Source organism: Lonchura striata, chromosome 5 (assembly GCF_050655825.1).
Source record: "Lonchura striata isolate lonStrDom1 chromosome 5, ASM5065582v1, whole genome shotgun sequence".
Taxonomy (NCBI): Eukaryota; Metazoa; Chordata; class Aves; order Passeriformes; family Estrildidae; genus Lonchura; species Lonchura striata.
Window position 1 is genome coordinate 58,022,251 of NC_140707.1, and position 21,147 is coordinate 58,043,397.

At 43.0% G+C, this 21,147-nt stretch overlaps 1 protein-coding gene across 3 annotated transcripts in view; it reads left to right on the forward strand.

The window, feature by feature from the left end:
* RIN3 (Ras and Rab interactor 3) overlaps positions 1-21,147 on the forward strand; it is an 80,408-nt gene that overhangs the window by 44,798 nt on the left and 14,463 nt on the right. For all 3 annotated transcript variants that reach the window (XM_021531960.3, XM_085582272.1, XM_085582273.1), the window contains 4 exons: positions 2,721-4,199; positions 7,007-7,315; positions 15,862-15,993; positions 19,071-19,234. In XM_021531960.3, the coding sequence (XP_021387635.3) occupies positions 2,721-4,199; positions 7,007-7,315; positions 15,862-15,993; positions 19,071-19,234 (2,084 nt within the window). The remainder of the gene's footprint in view (positions 1-2,720; positions 4,200-7,006; positions 7,316-15,861; positions 15,994-19,070; positions 19,235-21,147) is intronic.

The window sequence follows — 21,147 nt, forward strand, 5'->3', positions numbered from 1 at the left end:
GCACTAAAGCAATATTGGTTGTAATCTTTTTTCTTCTCTCCTGTACTGGTGGTCATAAAAGTAGCGAGGCTTGAAAATTTATTTGTCATGGTGTATTTCATACCAGTCAAGTTTCTGACAATAGAAGAAAACCTGCTGTTGTGTGCAGTCTTCCTGGGAAATGATACTAGAAGTGCAAATTTGTCTTAGTGGAATCAAACAGGCTCAGCTGCTTACAAATGCTGTTTATTGCTTCCTGGAACAAAATTTTTTGAATACGAGTGTGAACACAAACTATTACATGCTGCCCAAAGTGGCACTTCCAAAGGAAACAAAGAATTGTCTGAAATTCTTATATGTTTCTTTGTATTTATTTCAAAATAATATGTATTTCAAGGCTATAGAAGTAAGATGTCTATCTGCAAAATGAATTCTTCCACAAAGGATCTGGCTGTTTTGTATGTTGTCACAGAGGATGTACTGCAGGCTCTCTAGTCCTGACCTCACTGGTACAGAAGTTCTTTTAGGAGGAGAATTAGCATGATTGCACTGCACTAAAAGCATACCACATACCATCATAGACATGCCAAAGACTCCAAGAACTTCTTAATTATCCTTCCCAGAGTGCAAGATAAGGTAAGATCCAGGACAGCAAAGGGAGATGATCAAACGGCCTCCTCTCCAGTGTGAGACAGCGTGGCTGTGCTGGGAAATGCCTGCTCTGAAGCAGCTGTGTTACTTGGTAGAACCACATCTGTTCCTTCCCAGCCTGAGTGGAGCTTTGCATTTTCATCACAGTGCCTTATCCTGACCACTACTGAGAAAAATTACCAACTTCCCCTCTTAGATTGGTTTACTCACCATTTCCTCAGCCCATGAGACTTCACAGCATTATATTCTGGCTTGAAACAACTTCCTCTGTCCTGCATTTGCTGATACTGCGTAGAGCTGGAGAGCTTAAGGAAAATGGTACCCCAGTCAGTGTCAGATGTGAGGGGGTTTGCAGCTTGGTATTAGTATGTGCAGTTGCATCTGCATGTCTTCTCCCAAATTCTGTTGTCAAGAGTGCTGTTGTTCTTAGCAACACTATTATTTTAAGCTTCTTTGTTGTCCTCCCTCTCACAGTAAGAAAAGAGAGAATAAAGCTGTTCTAATGTCCATCACCCTAAGATAACATGCTGACATGCTTATAAAGTTGAATTTACCATGGGCACTAGCCTAGGCTGCGAGAAGCTAAATAGGCAATTTTATCCTGATGGGAATAGACTGCCTTTTAGCTCACTTCTTGACCTGAGAGCTGTACCCCATGCTCAGCACTGAGGGTCATCCCACATGTGTGCAGCCCCATTCATCCTCTCTTGGGTCCAGCATGTGAGATTTTGGCAGGGAGACACTCCTGACACCAAGCACCAGGCAGGGTTCAGACATTGTGTGGCAGCCCCATGGTGTCCCCTGAAATCCACATAGAAGAGGGTGTCATCAGTGTCAGCTCTGTGTTTATGGACCAAGCATGAAAAATAGTTATTTAGTTGTCTGCATCTTTGTGTTTACAGGATTTCCCATCTTCCCCTTATCCCTAAATCTATGGGCATCTATACAGCTTTCATCCAGTGAATACTATCAGAAGTTTATACCCTTTTCCTTGGTCAGAACATATGAGGTTTGCCAGATCCTGTTTCTTGATGCTTCCAGTACTGAACCCTGGATCAGCAGCTTTAATATTGATTGAAAGCAATCAGACCTGTAAGGCAGATTTGAAGCCTCACCTTCAGGGAAAAGGAAAAAAGTTGGATATGATACTGAATCTATTTTAAAAAAATGTACCAATGCTTTGTAATTTTTAAACAAGTTATTAAAAGACAAATTATAATAAGAGATTTCTGACAGAAATAACTGCTTGTATGTGAAACACCATCTTTCTTTTTCAGTCGTAGTTGAAGGCACTGAAGTAGTTAGCTGTTCCTTGGTCCTTCATCATACATCTTTCCTGTGTAGTCTTTTGCATCATCCTTTCTCTCTGACACCTGCAGGAAGACAGTCTCCAGGCAAGGTGCAAGGCAGAGTGGCCACGACTATAGATAACAGTTATCCAGAACTATAGACTTTAATGGTAATACTAATCTGGGGAAGGTGTTTAAAATCATGTGTTTCCAGACTGGAGGGAATCCTGCCAGGTAGGATCAGACCCTCTGTAGAACAGAATGCCACATGAGCTTGCTGCATAGTAGAGTTATGCTCAGCTGTCTCCTGGTGCATGTTGGATCCTGGCTGCTATCTCAGACCTGCACCTCACTTTTGTGAGCAAGAGGAAGATGCAGTTTGCCTGGGGTCTTCACATCCTCTCCTGGGGCAGCCACAGCTATTTGCATTTGGAGGGCAGTGATCACTGAACAAGCAAAGATCTCTTTTCACAATCCTTTATATTTGTTACTTGTACTTTCCTGCTTGTACTGAAAATGCTGAAGAGCATTAATAACTTCCACTAGGTAAGTGTCCTAAAATTGACAGGGGAGAGAATTCTGGTGAAGCTTCTGACTTGAAGAATTTTATATGCATAAAACAGGTAACTCTTTCTTCACACTGTTTTGGGCAGAGGTTTGAAAGTTTAACATTGAAATTTGTGTACCATTTATTTTAAAAATAAGTAGATTTTCTACATATCAGTAGCAGCTAAAATTCTTTCAGATATTCTTTTTCATTGTCTTTTTGTCTTTTTTTTTTTTTTTTTTTTTTTTTGACAGATTTCTGGGATTCCTATTTAAACCATAGAAGACAGGACTTATCCCACCCTGCAAAAGACTATGCTTTCAGCACTGCTCAGGCAGACAGTTTAAGACCAACCCAGTGTTTTGCAAGTAGCACAAACCACTGCTCATGTGAAATTGAGCTGTCAATAGGAAATGACAGGCTGTGGTTTGTGAATCCTATTTTTATAGAAGAGTGCAGTAATCCTTGCCCTCCAGATATACCTTCTCCTAAAGGCCACTCTGGGAGCACTGAACTCCCTCCTGCCACCATGATTACTGAAAGGAGGTCTCCTCGACGGCCTCCTCCCCCTCCACCTTCTCATTCTCTCATTCAGAAATCTTCCCTGAAGCTCTCACAGGACCCCATGACTGTCTGTGAAGAAAACAAGCTTCTTATTAAGCCACTAGGAAAGAGCTTCGAGGAAATGAAAATCGAAGGCAGTGCCGATAAAGAAGAAAGGAAGCAGAGCTGCTCGGCCAACGCGCCCTCGGCAGTGAGCCCCAGGAAGGGCTCCCAGCCCTCGGTTCCCCCGCGGAGGCGGCTGAGTGAGAGAACCTCAGAGGAGAGCTGTGTGGGCAATCCTGAAAATTGTGAAACGCTGAAAGGGGAAGGGACAGAAGAAAACCAAGATACAAGTGCAGAGGGCAGAGATAAAACGCTGCTGTGTGAAAATGCTGTAGAAATGCCTGGGGAGGTTCCCAAAAGGGCTGTATCACAGTTTCAGGAGACAAAGCCTGAACCTGCAGAGAAGAAGGAGGACATGCCTAAGACACAAAGCAATGCCACTGAGAAAGGAAAGTCGCCTCCTATCCCACCACCGAGAAGGAAGAGAGTTTCCCAGGTACCAAGCATCCCCAGCTCCTGCCAGCCGAAGCAAAGAACAGCAGCAGAGACGGCCGTGGCCACAGGGCAGGCTGTGTGCAAGGGCAGTCCAGCTACAGTGACATGTGGTGCCACTTGGGCACACAGCAAGCCTGAACAGGGACATGGCCACAAATCTGTCAGCTCAGCTGAACTGGAAGGGTCACGCTTGTCTCTGGAGGACCTGGGAGGCAGCACCATGGCTCAGGCATCAACATCTGAGCCAGACTCCTACTCCACCAGCAGCACAGAGGATGACCTGGAGATGCTGAGTGGTTCATCTGGTAAAAAGACACGCTCCGTGATCTTGGCCAAGGCCAAAAACAGGCTGTCCTTGGTGAACCTGTCCAATGTCTTCACGGTCTTTTTGTCTAGTGACAGGAAGCTGCAGAAGAAGATAGTGGAGCTGGCACAGGACAAGGAGTCATACTTTGGCAACCTGGTGCGGGACTACAGAGTGTACAGTTTAGAGATGATGGCAAAGCAGAGCTCCAGCACAGAGATGCTACAAGAGATCCGGCTGATGATGACGCAGCTGAAGAGTTACTTAGTACAGAGCACTGAGTTGAAATCGCTGATAGACCCAGCCTCCTACACTGAGGAACAGTTAGGTAGGTAACTGTGGTTTATTCATCCTTGGGCATGGTTTGGAAATGTGAGGAGGGAGAAAGAATTATGCAGGCACAGGCTCTGCTTTACAGATTTATAAACCATCTCCTAAAACCTGAGCACCATGAATTGAAGTCTGCTCTGTTGTTGCCAGCCCTTGGAAGAACAGCTCTAAAACCTGGAGACCAATAAGGAGAAAATCCTTTTATGAATATTTTAAACAGAAGAGTTTAAGCAGAAAAGATGTGTGCATGCATGAGAGACATACATGTATGTGTGTATTATAGATATGCATGTGTGTGTGTGTGTGTGTGTATGTTTATGTATACACATAGGTTTGCACACACAGAGCTGAATTCACTGGAAACACAAAAAGCAAATTTCCCCTTCACAGCTGCATTCCCATGGCCTTCCACATCCATTGCTCTGCTACAAGGATGGAGCACTCCCTGCATGTGACTTACAGCTTAGTCAATCACTGTTCACAGGAAGGGACAAGACTAGGATGATTTGATTCATCTTTGTGCTCCTCAGAGCTCAGAGGTACAGAAGAAATGTCTGTTGCAAGACTACTGCGAGCTCCAAAATTAAGTGTTCACCTCGTTGCCATAGGTATAATAATATCTATGGGGATAAATAATGCCTTTGGGGAGAAAAAATATTATTTTAAACTGTTTACAGGTGCTTCATTGCTTCTCATTCATGTCCTGTGAGGGAATAGTGTGCTACTTCTCTCCTTGCCAAGGATTGGACTGTTCTGTTTAATGTACATCCAAGAGGGAATATAAAAAGAGCTGTAGGACTTTCCATCCCAGTGAAAGCTGTGCAGCCAGAAAAAGCATGCATGCACACACACATGCTCCTTTGAATGCTTGAAACTGTTTCTTGAGGACCTGAGAACCAATGCAGAGCTATTTGTGGATTCTTAAATTGGCTTAAAACAAGCTGAGAGTTGGAAGACCCAGAATATGGAGTGAACTATAGGAGTGACCAGGGATTCCAGGAGATCCTGCAGTTCCAGTATTAGGTGGGACTCAGCTAAGTGGTGAGCCAGGAGTAAAGGCTGTCCACTGTCAGTCTCAGTGGGTTCTGCTGATTTCATTCTCCCACAGCAAAGGCTTCACATGATTCTGCAGATCCTCAGCAGAACAGACCTGCAGCCAGCCCCTGCCATAGCTAGGAGACGGAACCGGCAGTTTCACTTCTCATGCACCTTGTGTAACACCTTCAATCTTTGTCCCAATAACCAACCTTTCTTCAAGGTGGGGAGCATGGGGGCAGCACAGAGAAGTTTGTCTTGAATCTTGATTAGTGAAAGTGGAAAGGGGGAAGAAAGAAGTGTCCTTGTTCTGTTTGGTGGAGCTGTATGTGTGCAAGTATCCCACCACCTTCCCACAGACATGCCTGGATGTGACCCTGCATCTAACCCTGTTCACCGACAGTTCTTTAACAGGAGGATGTAGCCCAGTCAACCTTGACAGGACTGTCTTCTTCTGTGGAGGAAAGGGATTCCCACTGGAGGATTTACCACTTGAATTTGCCCTGCTTCAGGCTGATTTGTTCTCTGGATTTTTGTAAATAGTTGCATTTGGGATACATAAATATTACTGCTCTCTGTTTCATTCCTCACTCACTGCCTGAGCAGATGAACTCTTTTGCTAACGACCTTTTTGTCTCAGTGCAACAAGAGAATCTCTTGCAGTCCCCCTAGTTTTGCCTCTGGTTTTTAGGTGTTGGACAACAGACTTCCTCACAGTCTCTTAAGCTTCCTTTCATCTTCAGCCAAATATTAAGCAAATTTTCAACATACTCATACTGTAGCAGCCTGAACTGCTACAAGTAAAGTCCGGGGTAAAGAAGCAGAAAGGGCCTTTTCATGGTATCCACAGATGTTTAATTCAGCGTGCGGTGAGATGTTCAGAGCTGCCCCAGCACTCACATGTCTCAGCTCTCCCTCCTCTCTCCACAGGGGTCCGGGGGGTGAACCTGGTCTCGGGACAGTACCAAGATGAGGCCAGTCAGGGAATAGGGAGGGAGTGGCTCAGGGACATAGGAACAGACATAGGAACAGGGAAAGGAGCAAATAGGGTCTAACAGCTTTTTGAGGGAAGCTTCTTGTGTCTTATTAAACCAAGGTAATGCCCCCCAGGGTCCTCACATCATACTATGTCCTCCTCCACAGGTGGCATAAGAGGTGTCTTAAAAGATCAGCAATTTAGAGTCCCTTGGGCAATAACAATGAGAAGCTCTGACCAGATACTGGTGTCTGTCTCTGAGCTGGTGGCTGCAAATGCTTTGAGGAAAGAAAGGGGTTCTTTAAGGATGCAGTTAATTTCATCCCAAAGTGAATATCTCAAACAAGTCAGAAGGAGAGATCAGAAGGGACATGAGATGAATTGCATCTGGGCATCTGTAAGTCCAGGGCTGTGAAAAAAAATCGGTTAGGTGAGATTTCTCTCCCCAGAGTTGGCTTTCCTGCTGCCTGGCAATGCCATGCTGGTCAGCCAGGGGTCAGGCAAAGAGAACAGGGACTGCTGGTAGCAGGAGGTCTCCTACAGCTCCAGTGACAGAGACCACACACTGATGTTCATCTCAAGCCCATCTAGGACTTCTGAATAGGGTTGGTAATGAAATGTTTACTTACTGGGTTTCTGTTCCCTTCTCACAGCTATGTAGTAGTGCTTGAATAACCAACCACACGCTTCCTTGGGACTTTTATTTGCGCCTGTACTACTGTAATAAAATAAATTTACTGTAATAAAATAAATTGCTTATTTATTATATGCTTTTGTGTTCTTTCTCTATGCAGAAGTGATTGCTGAGACAGCTTTGTACAAATGTGTCCTGAAACCTCTAAAGGAAGCCATTAATTCTTCCTTAAAAGAAATACACAACAAAGATGGATCTTTACAGCAGCTGAAAGAGAACCAACTTGTGATACAAAACACAACTACCACTGACCTGGGTGTCACAACCAGTGTGCCTGAAACTGCTGTGCTGGAAAAGATCCTTCACAAGTTCACAACCATGCACAAGACCTATTCTCCAGAAAAGAAAATTGCCATCTTGTTGAAGACCTGCAAACTCATCTATGACTCCATGGCTCAGGGAAATCCAGGTACAGAATTCCTACTGCAATGGTATCCACTGTGGGTCTTTCTCCATGTATCAAAGGAACAACGTTTATGATACAGCTGGCATGGCAATATTCACACTGGAGGTAGCAGTGATGGTTGATATGTTTGGTATCAGACATTCACAGGCTGTGTTCAGAATGGAATAGTTAGTGAAGTTCTCTGCACTAATAACTGGTATAAGATGTTACCTGGTTAACTTTAAGCTCTTTAACTTCAAAAACAAGTTACCTTTAAGTGTGTGTTTTGTGGATAATATCCTTTTTGCATGGGTCTTCACACAGATCTCTGAATATCCTCAGGGCTCTGTCCCAGCTTGCAGCAGAGTAATGGTAAATTCTAGGAATGGGTCTTTGGTAAAAAGCTCTTGATTTGGCCTTTACAGAGTTTTGCCTAAACTGAGGAGGAGACGCAGAATGCTAGTTTGTTACTAATTCCTGATGCTTCAGTAAATTCTAAAAGCCACTTCTTCTGTGCGAGGCAGTATGTGCTCTGAGTATAAACACAGCACTGGGCCTCAGGCCAACCACTAATGCAGAAATTAAACCCTAGGCCTGTAGGCAGGATGCATCTTTGCAGATACCCATCAAGTCCCTTCCTCCAGCAATCTGCCTTGCCAGTTTAAGAGCTTTTTTTATATACTGTGAACTGATGACCAGCCATGCCTGAATTTGGAGAGAAGCCAGGTATTAATTTGCAATAACCTGAGGTTGTTCAAGAACTCACCATCACCAAAGGTGCTTTTAGCTGTTCTGCTTTGTTTTGTACTGGCAACAGCCTTGGAGCATTCATACAGGGATTGTTATGCCCCTGCTGAGCCTCACCTCAAGGTGATCTCTTGGATGGTAAGCAGTAAGGTTCAGCAACCAGTCTAGACACATTAATAGCAGAGCAAGAAACCACCCTAGCGCTGAGCCTTAGCTGCAGGGTGGAAAGGACCTCTCACTGTCTTCAGGTATTATGAGATTTGGACATATGTAGGGAGGGGAATTTGCTGTAACTTTGTTAAAACAGTTGTGTGAAGTTTGAGAATAAATTTGGTTTAGATCAAGGACTTGCAAGCCTCATTAAAACCCACACGGTCTCCTTCTGATGCTGCTGGTATGTTACGTATACATCACACCTTAGCTCAGGGATTTCTCTGTTGAAGGAAATAATGTTGTATCACTTTCTGTAACAGAAATGAGGAGTCAGGAAAATAATTCAAAAACCCCTACATGCTTAAAATATTGACATTCATGAAATCAGATGGTTTCATTGCGCTTCTCTACACTAACCAAAGCAGTGCATTTCAGCCAGTTCAGCTGTTTCCTCATCCTGAGTGCTACTGCCAGCAGGGCATAGGTTGGAAGCTGATTTCACCCCTGTGCATCCAGTTGCCTCTCCCTTATATTGAGTTCCCTCTCCCTTACACATGATCAGTGATGTATGCCAAGGCTTGGCCAGAAGAAAACTGGCCTGGAATTATGGAAATGTACCCCAATGAATTCAGACCCGAAAAAGAAGCTAAGGGGAGAAGAATGCTGTATCTAACTCCAGGAAAACAGCAGACTTGGAGAGAAATTGAGTGAAATACCCTGTAGACCCACTTAGAAATGTGTGAAACCTCTTCCACAGAATGAACCAAACCCAGATCACCTTCATTTTCCAGTCGCAAAGACAAGTTCTCAGCAACTGAAACATTTTTCTGACAGGGAATTCCAGCAGGTGGCATGCAGAAGAGCATGCTGTGAGGTCTTCAGAGCATATTTCAGCAGGTGGGAATTTTCCTGCTCTCTGCCCATCTCAAGAGCAACAGCACAGGACCCCTTTTGCTTTCAGCTAGCCATGAGGCAGCACAGTGTTCTTCACACAGGAAGAGCAGAGGCCATGCTCAGCTTCCTGTGCAATAGCTTCTTCTCCTTTTTGTTCCTTTTCCTAACTGCTAAATTAGAAAGGTCCCTCCTTTTCCAAGATCAGAGCAGGTGAAGCACAAAACTAGTAATTCCCTCTGCTACAGGATCAAAATCAGTCTACCTCTGTCAGAAACATTACCTGTTCAATAATATGGAAACTACTTGTGTTGTCTGGCTTAATTTGGAATTTGTCAGCTCAAACCAGGTTTTATTCACTTTAGGCTGCCATAGGATGAGCTGGCCTAAGAATATGGTTTCATTTCTCAAAGCAAAATGCAAACACCACCTAATCAAGCAGCTTTTCTTGTCAGACACATATGAAAATACAAGTTTTTTAAACATATTTAGACTCATGTACAGCACTCCAGGTTTGGCCAGGATGTCCCAAGAGGTACTAAGTTTCCTTTAAAACTAAGGACAGGCATACTCAGGAACATTTGTACCTGTGGTGGTACCCATCTTTGCCCTGCTGAAAGAGACATGAAACTTTGAAGTCTGCCTTGACAGACTCCATGTATATCAAGATATTTTAAGAAAGGAGGAGATTTTTAGTTTGATTACAATTCATATTACATGAAAAATTCTGCCTGATAAATTGGCTCTGGTTGAAATCCCTGATACTTAAGGCTAAGAACTGAATGGGTCAGATCCTAAACTGGTTTAAACTAGCATTTCTTCCTCAAGTTGGAGGCAATCAGCTTTTGGAAGGGATTCATCACAAGGAATCAGGAAGGTAACAGTCTTAGTCATATACCTTTCTCTCAAGAGACCACAGAGTACAGCTCCATGACAGAGTTGAAGTAGCACCAATCTCTGGCAACATCTTGCTGTAGGTGGCCACAGAAGGGTATCATGCCCAACTTCCCATCACACACATTGTGGATTCAGTCCACGGAGTCCAGATGATTCATCTGGCTGCATATGGGTTTCTGCTTTAGAGCAAGATGACTCAAGGCAAACTCTAGTGGCAATATTGATTAATTCATTACAGGCTATAAAAGAAATTCAGGGGCCCTGGTTCAGATACTCATATGTACTATGTAGGCAGTGATATTACTAAGTGAATCCTCACCAAAGGCACAATTACGACAGTATTGAGGTGTCTCACTGAGCTTTTCCAACTTCTATGCAAACTTAAATAACTGAAACATATGCCTCCAAGAATATAACTGACAATCTGAAAATATGTAACCTGCCTGCTAAAAATACTAGAAATGGTTAGTAAGAATAAAATGCATTAAAAAATATACTTTGGAAACCCACACCCCACAAAATGGCTGGCGTTTTTTTAGCACTAGAAAAAGTAAGAGGCAGGAATCATGCAGCTCTTAAATTTGGAAGGCATGCTGCAATATGCACAGGGACAACTGGGCACATAGCCAATTTATGTAGAAACACAGTAATGTTATATAGGAAAAAAAAACACTTATGTGTTTTTCAGAAATACCTTTACTCGGACAAAAGATTAAAGGTATATTTTGTGATATGAATAGAATGAGAATCTCTGCTTTTCATCAAAAACACAAGTGACACCTGTAGAGTGAGAAAAGATGCAAATCTGCAATACATGTGGTGTGTACTGGCAGTGGTGAGCCTGGGTCACCCAGCCTTGTGCTGCCTGGGAGCTGCCAGTGTGGAAGAGAACTGATGGAAAAACAAAGCAGCAATAGGTATTCGTTTATGGAGACAGTCTGTGAGACAAACAGGCCAAATTTAGTGAGACCATGAGTGAGGAAGATCAGGGATGGAAAAGCTCAAAGTTTAGGCTAGAAGTTTGAAAGATGGGCAGAATGCTTTCAAAGGAAATTCAAGAAGAATGGAGGTACAATTTTCTTACTGCAACATTTCTAACTTGTAAACTACTAAGATTATGAAGTTTCATTTTTGGACTATCTTTGAACTGCACAGGCAGCTGGACTATATAGTTCAAAACTATAGTTTGTACTAGTTGAGGTAGGTGACCAAAACATCTGATTTAATGATTTCTATTGCATAGTTTTAAATGGATAATGTGCATAGTCTGCTTTTGGAAAAAGCAGATAAGATAAAAGATAAGCAGATAAGATAAAAGAAGATAAATAGGACATATATTCCATTGGAATATTTCTCTTCCTTAGCTTTTAGAATGAAGTTTATCACCCCTACAGAACTGAGCAGCCAGATATTACCTGCCCGGATGCACTCCTATAAGGCTCTGCAGTTGGCAAAAGCAAAGCTGTGTCTTTAGTGGGATAGCTGAGCTTGTAGAAAGGAAACTGGACTCCAATACTTCTGCAGTCAGTGAAGAGCCCATGCTAGAAGATCCTAAAGCTGTCAGAACAATCCTATTACAGTGCTTATTATCATAGCTCACTTCTGAGAAGGAAAATAAAGCTATACATAACAGGTTTACTTTGATATCTTTTGAAAGAGGATATTAGTATTTAAGTTACTTTTAATGAAGACTGATGGACTGGAGATTTTGGGGTTTGTACCATCTAGCACAATTTCTATATTTGAATCAAAGAGCCAGTTCAAATTTTTCATGGGGAGCAAATTCCTCTGATCTCTAAACCATACATTTTTGAAGTGAATTCATGCTGTCTGCATCTATTAACTCACTTACTTCACTATATCACAAATTAAACCTTGATGAAAGTAGTATGGGATAGACAAGAGACAGCAAAATGCTACTGTATGGGAGGAAGGTCACAATCTTTTCTTATGATCTTGAACAAATCCCAGTTAGCCTTCATGCACCTCAGGTTTCCCAGATTCAAACTGAGGCTAAAATTCATGTTTTGTGGAGATCTGCTCCTAGACATCAAGTTAGTGTTTGTAAAATATTAGAGCAAGGTGCAGGGAATCACCCCTATCTGCTGGTTTTCAGAATATACATAGAGAGAAAAGAAATGCATGAATGTGTTAAAATAGGCTGTAATTTCTTTATGGAGGCTTGGGCAGAATTCCAGTTGCTTTAAATCGTGTATTTAATTAATACTCATCTATTCAAGTGCTGCATCCCAGCCAGGAGCTGACGTTGTATTTGCTTTGCTATAAACATAATAGGATGAGTTTGCGGGAGAAGTCTTATTTTAAGCTTCTTAGAGATATTTATGAAATAAATGTTTCCTGACCCCAGAGGGAAGAAGGGGAAATAAAGCAAGCAAATCGTATCTGGAGTAGGACACCACCACCTTGAATAGGCAAAAACTGTCACTGAGAGGAGTGGCAGGGTCAGAGCAAGGTTTAACTCTGTCAGCTGCAAAAATTCCCCTCTGTGAGAGACCACAGATGGAACAAGCCATACAGGTTGAGGGATTTGGCTCAGGCCCAGCTTGAAAATAGAGCTGAGGAGGCAGCAGCCTGCAGAGAATACCTCTGCTGCAGCTCCCAGATGGACACTGGTTAGTGCCCTGGTCTTTTCATGGCACAGGAAGCATGGGAGTTATACAGTGCTGAGGCAACCTCTCAGGTGTCTTGGTTCATAGGCATTATTTAATCTATCTTTGTAGACTCCTGTTTCTGGTCATATTTGAGTTGCTGACAGCACCTATTTTCCCCATGGATGGACTGAGATACGGAGCACCTCAGGGCCATGCTTGGTCTGATGGCTGTAGATGTCAAAGCTTGTCCCTGTACCTGGAGGGGCCAGGAGAACAGGGGAGAATCAGAGTCCTGCCCTCTCAGGCTCTGCTCCGTGCACAGTCAGTGCAGAGATGCTATTGAGATGCTTACAAGGTGCAATAGATGATGCCTGACCTCCCTTGGCCACACTGGAAGTTTGTGGCAACACAAAAAAACCACCAAATGGAGTCAGAACTAGATCACTGGTGATTAGTTTTGCTTTTCCTGTGCTGACACATTCTGCTCCTGCTGACGTCAGCTTTTGCTATGGACACGGGTATTTAAAGTTGGGTGTCATACAGCCACGGGTGGATTAAGGTGGTGTCTAGAAATCTACACAGATTGTGAGCATACAAGATATGGAACACGTGTTCTTTCCTTTATTTCAGTCAGATATCCCTGCTCAGCATTTATTACTCAAAAAGAAACTGTACATCAAATTTTATATTTAAGGCATATAAACAGCTGCGAGTCCAATAATATTTCTGTGAAGTCTTAAAGTTGAGAAGAGTTTATACCAAGGACTGGAGGGCAGAGCAGCTAAATCAACTTATAGAAATGAGATAAACAGCATGAAGAAGAATTGTCTCTATGCATGATTGTACATACAACCACTTCTCAGACAACAAAAAAGAAATGGAGAGATTCTGTAGGCATTCTTGAGAATTCTCCTCTAACTTTCACTTCTTTAGCCACCAGAAGTTGATGAATGGGGACATGGAATTGTTTAGTTCCAAGCTGCTGTTTCCATTCTGCATTAGTTAGTCTGTTCTCTGTTCATGATCTGCTTTGGTGACATGCAAAAAACCAGCAACCAACCAACCAACCAACAAACAAACAACCCCAGGGTTTGTTTTTTTTTTTTTTTCCAGTGAGGAATAATCTATACTGTGAAGCAGCAACTTTATTTGATGCCCTATCAGACATTACATGAATTAGTCATGAAAGAGAAGTAGAAGGGGAAATTCTGCTACTGGTGTTGTACTGGAAATCCCTTGGCCTTCAGGAAACTAGAATCATTCTATCCATGCTGGTCTGTAACTACTAGATCACAAAGAAGAAGTTTTCAATGAAGGGAAAAAGGAGCCTAACAAATCTTTGGTATTTTGTATTCCTTTATACTAGTCTGAATTAGAACTAACTCTGTTGGCCTCTGATGCACTTGGAGCAAAAGGAGATTAGGGCTTTTTGCTGTGAAGTTTTTCTGTTACATTTTCATATTCCAGTTCTGTAATTTTTTTTTTCTACCCTGGAAAATATTAAACTGCTGTAATACTAAGCTGCTTGTATTAAGGTAATGTATATGACAGTAATGAATTAGACCCTTCACAGAGCTAAAGCTTTCACAGAGACATAAGCCAAGGGAACAACAGACAAAAATATGTCCCTCCAGATGTTAATGGAAAAATGAAGTCCATTTATAGTTTTGTTGAAGACCTAAGGCTGTGTCTTTTAACTAAAGGCAGCCATAACAAAGCAATCAGAATTTGAAAGCGTTAATCCAGCTTTCATTAAATAAATAGTCTATGTTGTGGCGTGTGTGGGCTTTGTTAGAAACAGACTGAATTACAGCCCTGATGACCTCTCATTCTCTAACTCTTGGTTTTAAATGGATCAACTCTCTGTTCACTCGATGTATTACTGGGTTTATTTCAAAGCCACACTGTTTTGTTTTTTTTTAAATCAGGGGCTAAGCTCATGTTTATTTGAGGCTTCAGAAGAATATCTTTCTTTGCCAGTGGAGAATCTGCGTCATCTCTGAATGACAAAAAAAGAAATCTGACTCATGGCAAATATCTGAAATAAGTCAGTGGGAACATTTGAGAATAGGAATGTATGCCCTGCCATGGAAGAGGATGTGTGCTATGGGCCAAAAATGGCTAGAGCGTAATTTCACCAAAACTACACCAAGGGTAGCTTTGATTCCTTGAGGTGAGACAAGCAATTCCTAAATTACACACACATAGTCCGTGAAATCAACATATCCAAGTTCTGCACAGGTGAGAAAGAACTCCCCACAGTCTGGGGAAAGACATTCTGAATGAAAGCAGAGTAGATTAAGAGGAATGGTCAATTCTGAATGTTGGTCTGGTAAGAAACTTGCTGTTGTGGGTTTTCCATGATGACTTTATGACATGGTGGTTGAAAATGAAAGTATCTTTCAAATGAAAAAAGTTATCCTTGTGTTCTTTGTGGTTTATGAAGGGAAGCCTCAGTGTGGATTCTATTTTAAATAGTAATTATTTATAATTATGATGTTAACATGCATTTCTTTTTTTGTCCTCAGAGATCCCAAAGAGCTCTTAAAGCTTAAAGACTGTATGCTAGTTCACTTTGTTAACTTAGTTGATATGAATGTTTCAAGAATGGGAAATATTGAGTATCTGCAGCACACCAATTCCAAAGACTAGGTTAAAGTCCAATGTAAAAATATTTCTGCTTTCTTAGCTAGACTGCACAGTTAGAAAGATGACTCCTCTTGGATCCTAGCTCTTGAGAGACTGTTTTAATTAGGATCGTGTAGTGTGATGTTTTGCCTTCTGAAGGGGCATAAATGTGGAAGTCCCCAGTCCTAAAACCACTGTCTCAAATTCTATTTTCTGTTTTTTGGTATCACACATAGAGTAAGCCTAAGAGAATAAATACCCCTAATGCATGTAGACAATTTCCCTACTAATATTGCCAACCTGAACTACAGTCTTGATGTCAGTATCAAATCAGAGGGACAATCTGGAAGCCTTGGCACTCTTCAAAAATTGCCAGTTGTTTGTGATCAATTAAGTTAAGATTGTATTTCTCCAGTTAATTTTCAAGATCCTATTTTGGGCTCAAAGCAAGCTTACTTACTTTCTAAGTGATATAAATTTTTGGTTTTAGCATTTTTTTCTTTGCTGGGGCTTTTGAGCTGTAATTCTTCAAGTAACATAAGCTGAAGTCTACAAAGGACTCACTGTATGACAATCTGACACCGTAGTGGGAACATGATTTTGTGGTGTTATTGGGACCACGTTGTGTTTCTCTTTGCTCAGGGAAGCCCTATGGTGCAGATGACTTCCTCCCTGTGCTCATGTATGTGTTGGCCCGCAGCAACTTGACTGAAGTCCTTCTTAATGTGGAGTATATGATGGAGCTCATGGACCCTGCTCTGCAGCTAGGAGAAGGTAAGGGTACAGTGTTTGGGATATTCACTTTGGAAATCATCATTTGTCTCACTTCAGTGTTTGTGAAAGTAGGGCAGCAGGGCTCTGGCTAGAGTTTGTGGATAATTTTTAGGCCAATCTTCAAATCTGAATCTCTAAAATTATTGCCAAACACTTTAACTCCTTTTAGCAGTGCAGTGCCTTAAGACACAAGCTAGAAAGGCAGGCACTCATCATAAATGATAACTGAGGTGCTGGATTAGCAACCTAAACAGAGACATCTTGTGTTCCTTGGTCCAAAGGCTGAAAAGCTGGAAAGTTTTTTGTTAAAATTAAACATCTGCTGCAAAAAATTGGGCAGATACTTTTATTTATTTCAGTGAGGAGAAAAGAGCACAATTTTTAAGCTGCATTGTATGCCTGAGGGCTATATTCTCGTGGTCACTTAACTCCTAAATTTGAGTGAACCTTCTGACAATGTTCTCTGACTGAGCATCATAGCGAGACAGAGAAAATAAAGTTAGGTTAGAGAGGAATATTGAGTGAATATTGGAAGTGACTAAAGACCTCTGTTATCAGAGAGATAAATGCCCCAGGGAACTGTGGGCCCCTAGTTTCTTAAATATAGCTTGGAAAGCACATGCTTCCCAAGTGAAAATTACACACTCTGAATTAGGAACACAGATCATTTATCACCAAGTAGTCACTAAACTAATAAAATGGGGTTTATTTTAGACTTTGCTTTGGTAAGTACTGAGGTTCTAGAAAGGAGTCTTGGATGAACAACAGCAGACTAATTTTATTTACATTAAATGAGGATATAAGTCTGAAAGTAAGCATGTCATCCCAGCACAGTGCAGAGTGGGACAAAAATAAATACTAATAGGATGATTAGCAGCAATACAGTACATTAATAACGTGTTTCTGCACAGGCTAGTTTTTCTGCTGAAAAGAATTCTTAGCAGAAAAAAAAATGTTAGCTGAAACACAGCATTTTGTGGACATAACCAAGCTGCTTTTGGTGACTACTGTGCACACAGGTTCTACATTCCAAAGGGGCACACTGCCAGGCTGGCTACTGAAGTCATCTGGGTTGGGGAGTTCAGGATATCAAAAGTAAAGCTGGCTGGAAGTTCTCTTAGCTCAAAGATGCAAAGACTTTGTGAAATGTGCACTCAAGTCAAAAGGGAAAATTTTGTGAGGGAGTTACAAATCAAACTGACTGAATAATCACATCAGAAAGGACAGTGAGCGCAACTGCAAATATGAGGAATGGGGGAAAAAAGAGAACATTGCAGTGAAGACAGTTCTGAGATTGCAAAATGTAGAACTGGCAAAAGTTAACTTGAGTTAGGCCTTTCAAAGTTGAATACCAAAAGGTGTTCAGGTACAGAAATTAAAGGGAAAGAAGTAAAACAAAAGTGAAAAAAACTGGGAAATTTCATAAATCAATTTATAAAATCATTTCAATTTTGCCTCCAAGTGAAAAATACCCTTTGAATTCATTTAATAGCAACACTGACGCTGAATACTGGGGCAAAGATATGGACAGATAGTAGGCAACAACTGGATGGAAATAAAGAAATTAGAAGTGGGCAAAAACTTAATTCTTAAAAGAAATGTGATTAATTCCTGTTGTGGGGGACCCAGAGCACTTCCTCCTAGGGTTCTGAGGGAAGGGATACACCCTGCTCTGGGTCCCATTACAGCTACTTCTGACTCAGCCAGAAGAGAAGAAATATTGAATGACAGACAAAGGAGGGTAGTAACCATATTTAAGAGAAGAAAAGTGGCACTTTTAGATTTCTTAGTCTATTCTCAACACCTCTCTGGGGGAGACAGTAAAGAAAAATGAGTGGTTTGGGCAAAAACCTTCAAAACTGTAGGATAACCCCCTCGATCCACCAGAGTACAGGAAAAGTCAGTGTCAGTGTCTTGGTGGCAGTGTCTTGGTCTCTCCTCTCCTCCGGAACGCTTTCATGGTGCTCTAAAAATACTGCTCGCAAACCAAGCGCTGTCTTTGCTGCCCGGAGCAGGCGGCCGCGCCGCCCACGGGCCGAGCAGCGCCGGAGGACGGGCGATGTGCGAGTGCCATCTAGAGTCACTGCGGCCGGAACGAAGCCGCCCAGGACAGCGCTGGGCTGTTCCCGTTCGCCAGGCAGCGGGAGCCGCGGCCGGAGCAGGGCATGGCCCCCGCTGCCCTGCCCTCTGCCGAGGCCGGAGCAGCCCTGCCTCGGGGCTGGCCTGCGAGCGGGGCGCTGGCTCTGTCCCTGTCAGGGCTCGCTGCACCTCTGTGGCCGCAGCCGGGTTTGGCAGGGCCCGGCCGCCGCCCCGTGGCGGCACCCGGTTATTTATTTATTTATTTATTTATTTATTTATTTATTTATTTATTTATTTACTGCTGCAAGCAGCGCCGCAGCAGCCGCGGCGTTCTGAGGGAACTGGGCTTTTGCCACTTTGCCCTGTTTCTCTGCGTTACCGAGATTTATCCCGCAGCCCTGAACAGTCCAGGAATTACAGATGAATGGCTGGGATGCCTGTGTAGTCAATAGAGAATGGAGGGGACAGAGGATGACTTGTTCCTGCAGGTCTGATATGTCCCTCAACAGTGTTGAGCCCAGACATGCGAGTAAGTGTAGGTGGAGCTGGGGGACTGGACCCAGGCTTTGTGCCTCTCCTGCAGTAATCTACTATTATTTCTATTTCCCCGCATTGCGTGGGGTCTACTCAGGAGCCCAAGTTACAGACCTGTTGTATGGACGCTGTCAAACACAACAAAAAAAAAAATGGACATGGCTCAAAGAATAAACATCTATGGCTAGGGCTTGTTTGTGAAAGCAGTTTTTATAGCTCTTTCCTTTCAGCCTGTGTCCTCTCCCAGGCCATCTCCTGCCCCAGCAGTCTGGGCAGCAGCACTGCTGTGGAGCAGGAGGGGCTGAGGCTGGTCACAGGGTGTCCATCACTCGTTAACACGCGTGACCCCCGCGCCGCCTCCACGTGGCACAGGCAGTGCAAGGTCGGACAGCTGCCCCGGGTGGGAGCGGGACCGCATGGCCCATGAAGGTGTGATGTTCATACAAAGCTTTCACCTTTTGCAGGCTCCTATTATTTAACCACCACCTACGGGGTCCTGGAGCATATCAAGAACTATGACAAAATCACTGTGACCCGGCAGCTGAGCGTGGAGGTTCAGGACTCCATCCACCGCTGGGAGCGACGGAGAACGCTGAACAAGGCCCGGGCTTCCCGCTCATCAGTGCAGGTAGCCAGCATTATTATTTCCACCCTCGGGGGAAAGCCTGCATGCTTTCTCCATACTTAGAAATCTTTAATATGGTAATTATTTTAAAATTAAATTAATTGAAATCACTATTAAAAAAAAAGAGTACATCTGGGGCAAGGTTTCCAGATCTTAAAAAACACACCACATTTGAAATAGATACTACTTATGAAATAAATTTTGAAATCTTGAAGTACACTTATAATATTGTCATTTTAAATATGACTGCAAAGTGATTTTTTTGTTCATTCTCAAAGGAGATGTGCTTAGGAGCCTTTGCATGTGGGAACTCTGGTGGGGACTCAGAAGCCCCTCTTAATCATCGCCCTTAATGCCTGGGGAAATCATGGGCTAAACTGAGATGTGAGCAGGCTATGCAGGGCTGCTTCTAGATGGCATAAAGCTGTAGGAGGGTCTGAGGCATCCCAAGAGCCAGTCGGTCAAGCATCTTCCAGAGCCTGTCTGGCAGCCAGAAATACCCATCAAGGTCGGGCTAGTTTTGAAGCCCATACTGTGCATGGCCTGGCAAATATCTCCCCGTGCACTAGTGGGAGGGGGTCCCAGGACAGATGAGTGCTCTGGGCCCGTGGTGAGGCTGGTCCAGGCAGGCAGGATACCCTGCCAGCCCCATGTGCTGTGATCAAATTGTCACCCACAGGGAGGCAGCAAAGGCCACGTCTCACGTTCTGCAGCGTTCACAGCGCAGAACTGTAAATTGTGCATGCCGAGGGGAAAGCCTGGGGAAAGTCTCCTGTGGGGGAGAGTAGTCCATGTGAAAGCATGGAGTTGAACAGGTTTCCCATATTTCAGTCAAACCAGTCCCTGATGACCTCAGAAACTGTAACTGGTGTATGGAGGTACAGCAAATATCCATCCAGCCCTGAGTGCTGCTCTGGCAGTAGCTCACAGAAGTACCTAGCATGGAGCATAATAGCTGAGCGAACAAATGACACATTTCCCCAGAAGATTCCCACCATCTCCAGCAGCTGAAGGGCAATTTTCCACCCCTTTGAATGAGTGGTAGTATCAGAAACATGAAAGCCCGTTCTGACAGAGCTAGACCAATTGCTGATATGTTCAGCAGGCCTCTGTCCATCCTTTTGCCTGCCTTAATCCACTGCAGTGATACTCCTTAAATGTGGTTTGGAAGCCCATAGTGCACGCATTTGGAAATTCCCCTTCTGCCAGGGAACCTCATTATTTTCTGAACAAAATGGTTGGGATTTGTTTTGAAGTTCACAGATGCAAATAAACACACAGGTTCCACTGTGACCAAAAGCTCTTGCAGAGTCTGTTCCTTATGTGTTTAGCAAGATGAAAGCTGTCACAACAGCTGTTACTGCCTGAAACAGGATACAAGTAAATCAGCCTTCTCAGCATACTCAGCATAACTTGTGCTATTTCCTTACTGATGGAAGGAAGTTCAGAGGACACACTCTCAAGATGCTGTTTGGGTGACTGTGAAGTTGCAAGGCCACAACACTGCTAGCCCTATCCCATTTTTGTGAAACAGAGGGGTTTTAGGTCAGATCTGTGACATTTGTGGTCTGTTTTTCTTGTCTGTCACTTCTTTGCAAATTCTTTCTTCAGGAGCTGTAAAAAGGTGGGAGAATGAACTATTGCAGATAATTCTCTAAGGATATTCAGTAAAATCAGAAAAAAACACTTTAACTTCAGTGTCGTTGTGGTGCTAATTATTTGGTAAAGTGCTTATTTAAGTATTTTCTGATTCAGAGCCTGACAGAGGAAAGAAAGGAGAGAATAACTAGGACACTGGAGAATGACTGGAGGATATTTGGGAGCTCTAGGCAGCTAGAGCTTTGTGACTGAATTCTTCCTCCTTCAGTCCCAGGTTACTGTGTTAACATTAGGTCTCTCCTAATGTTTCTCTTCAG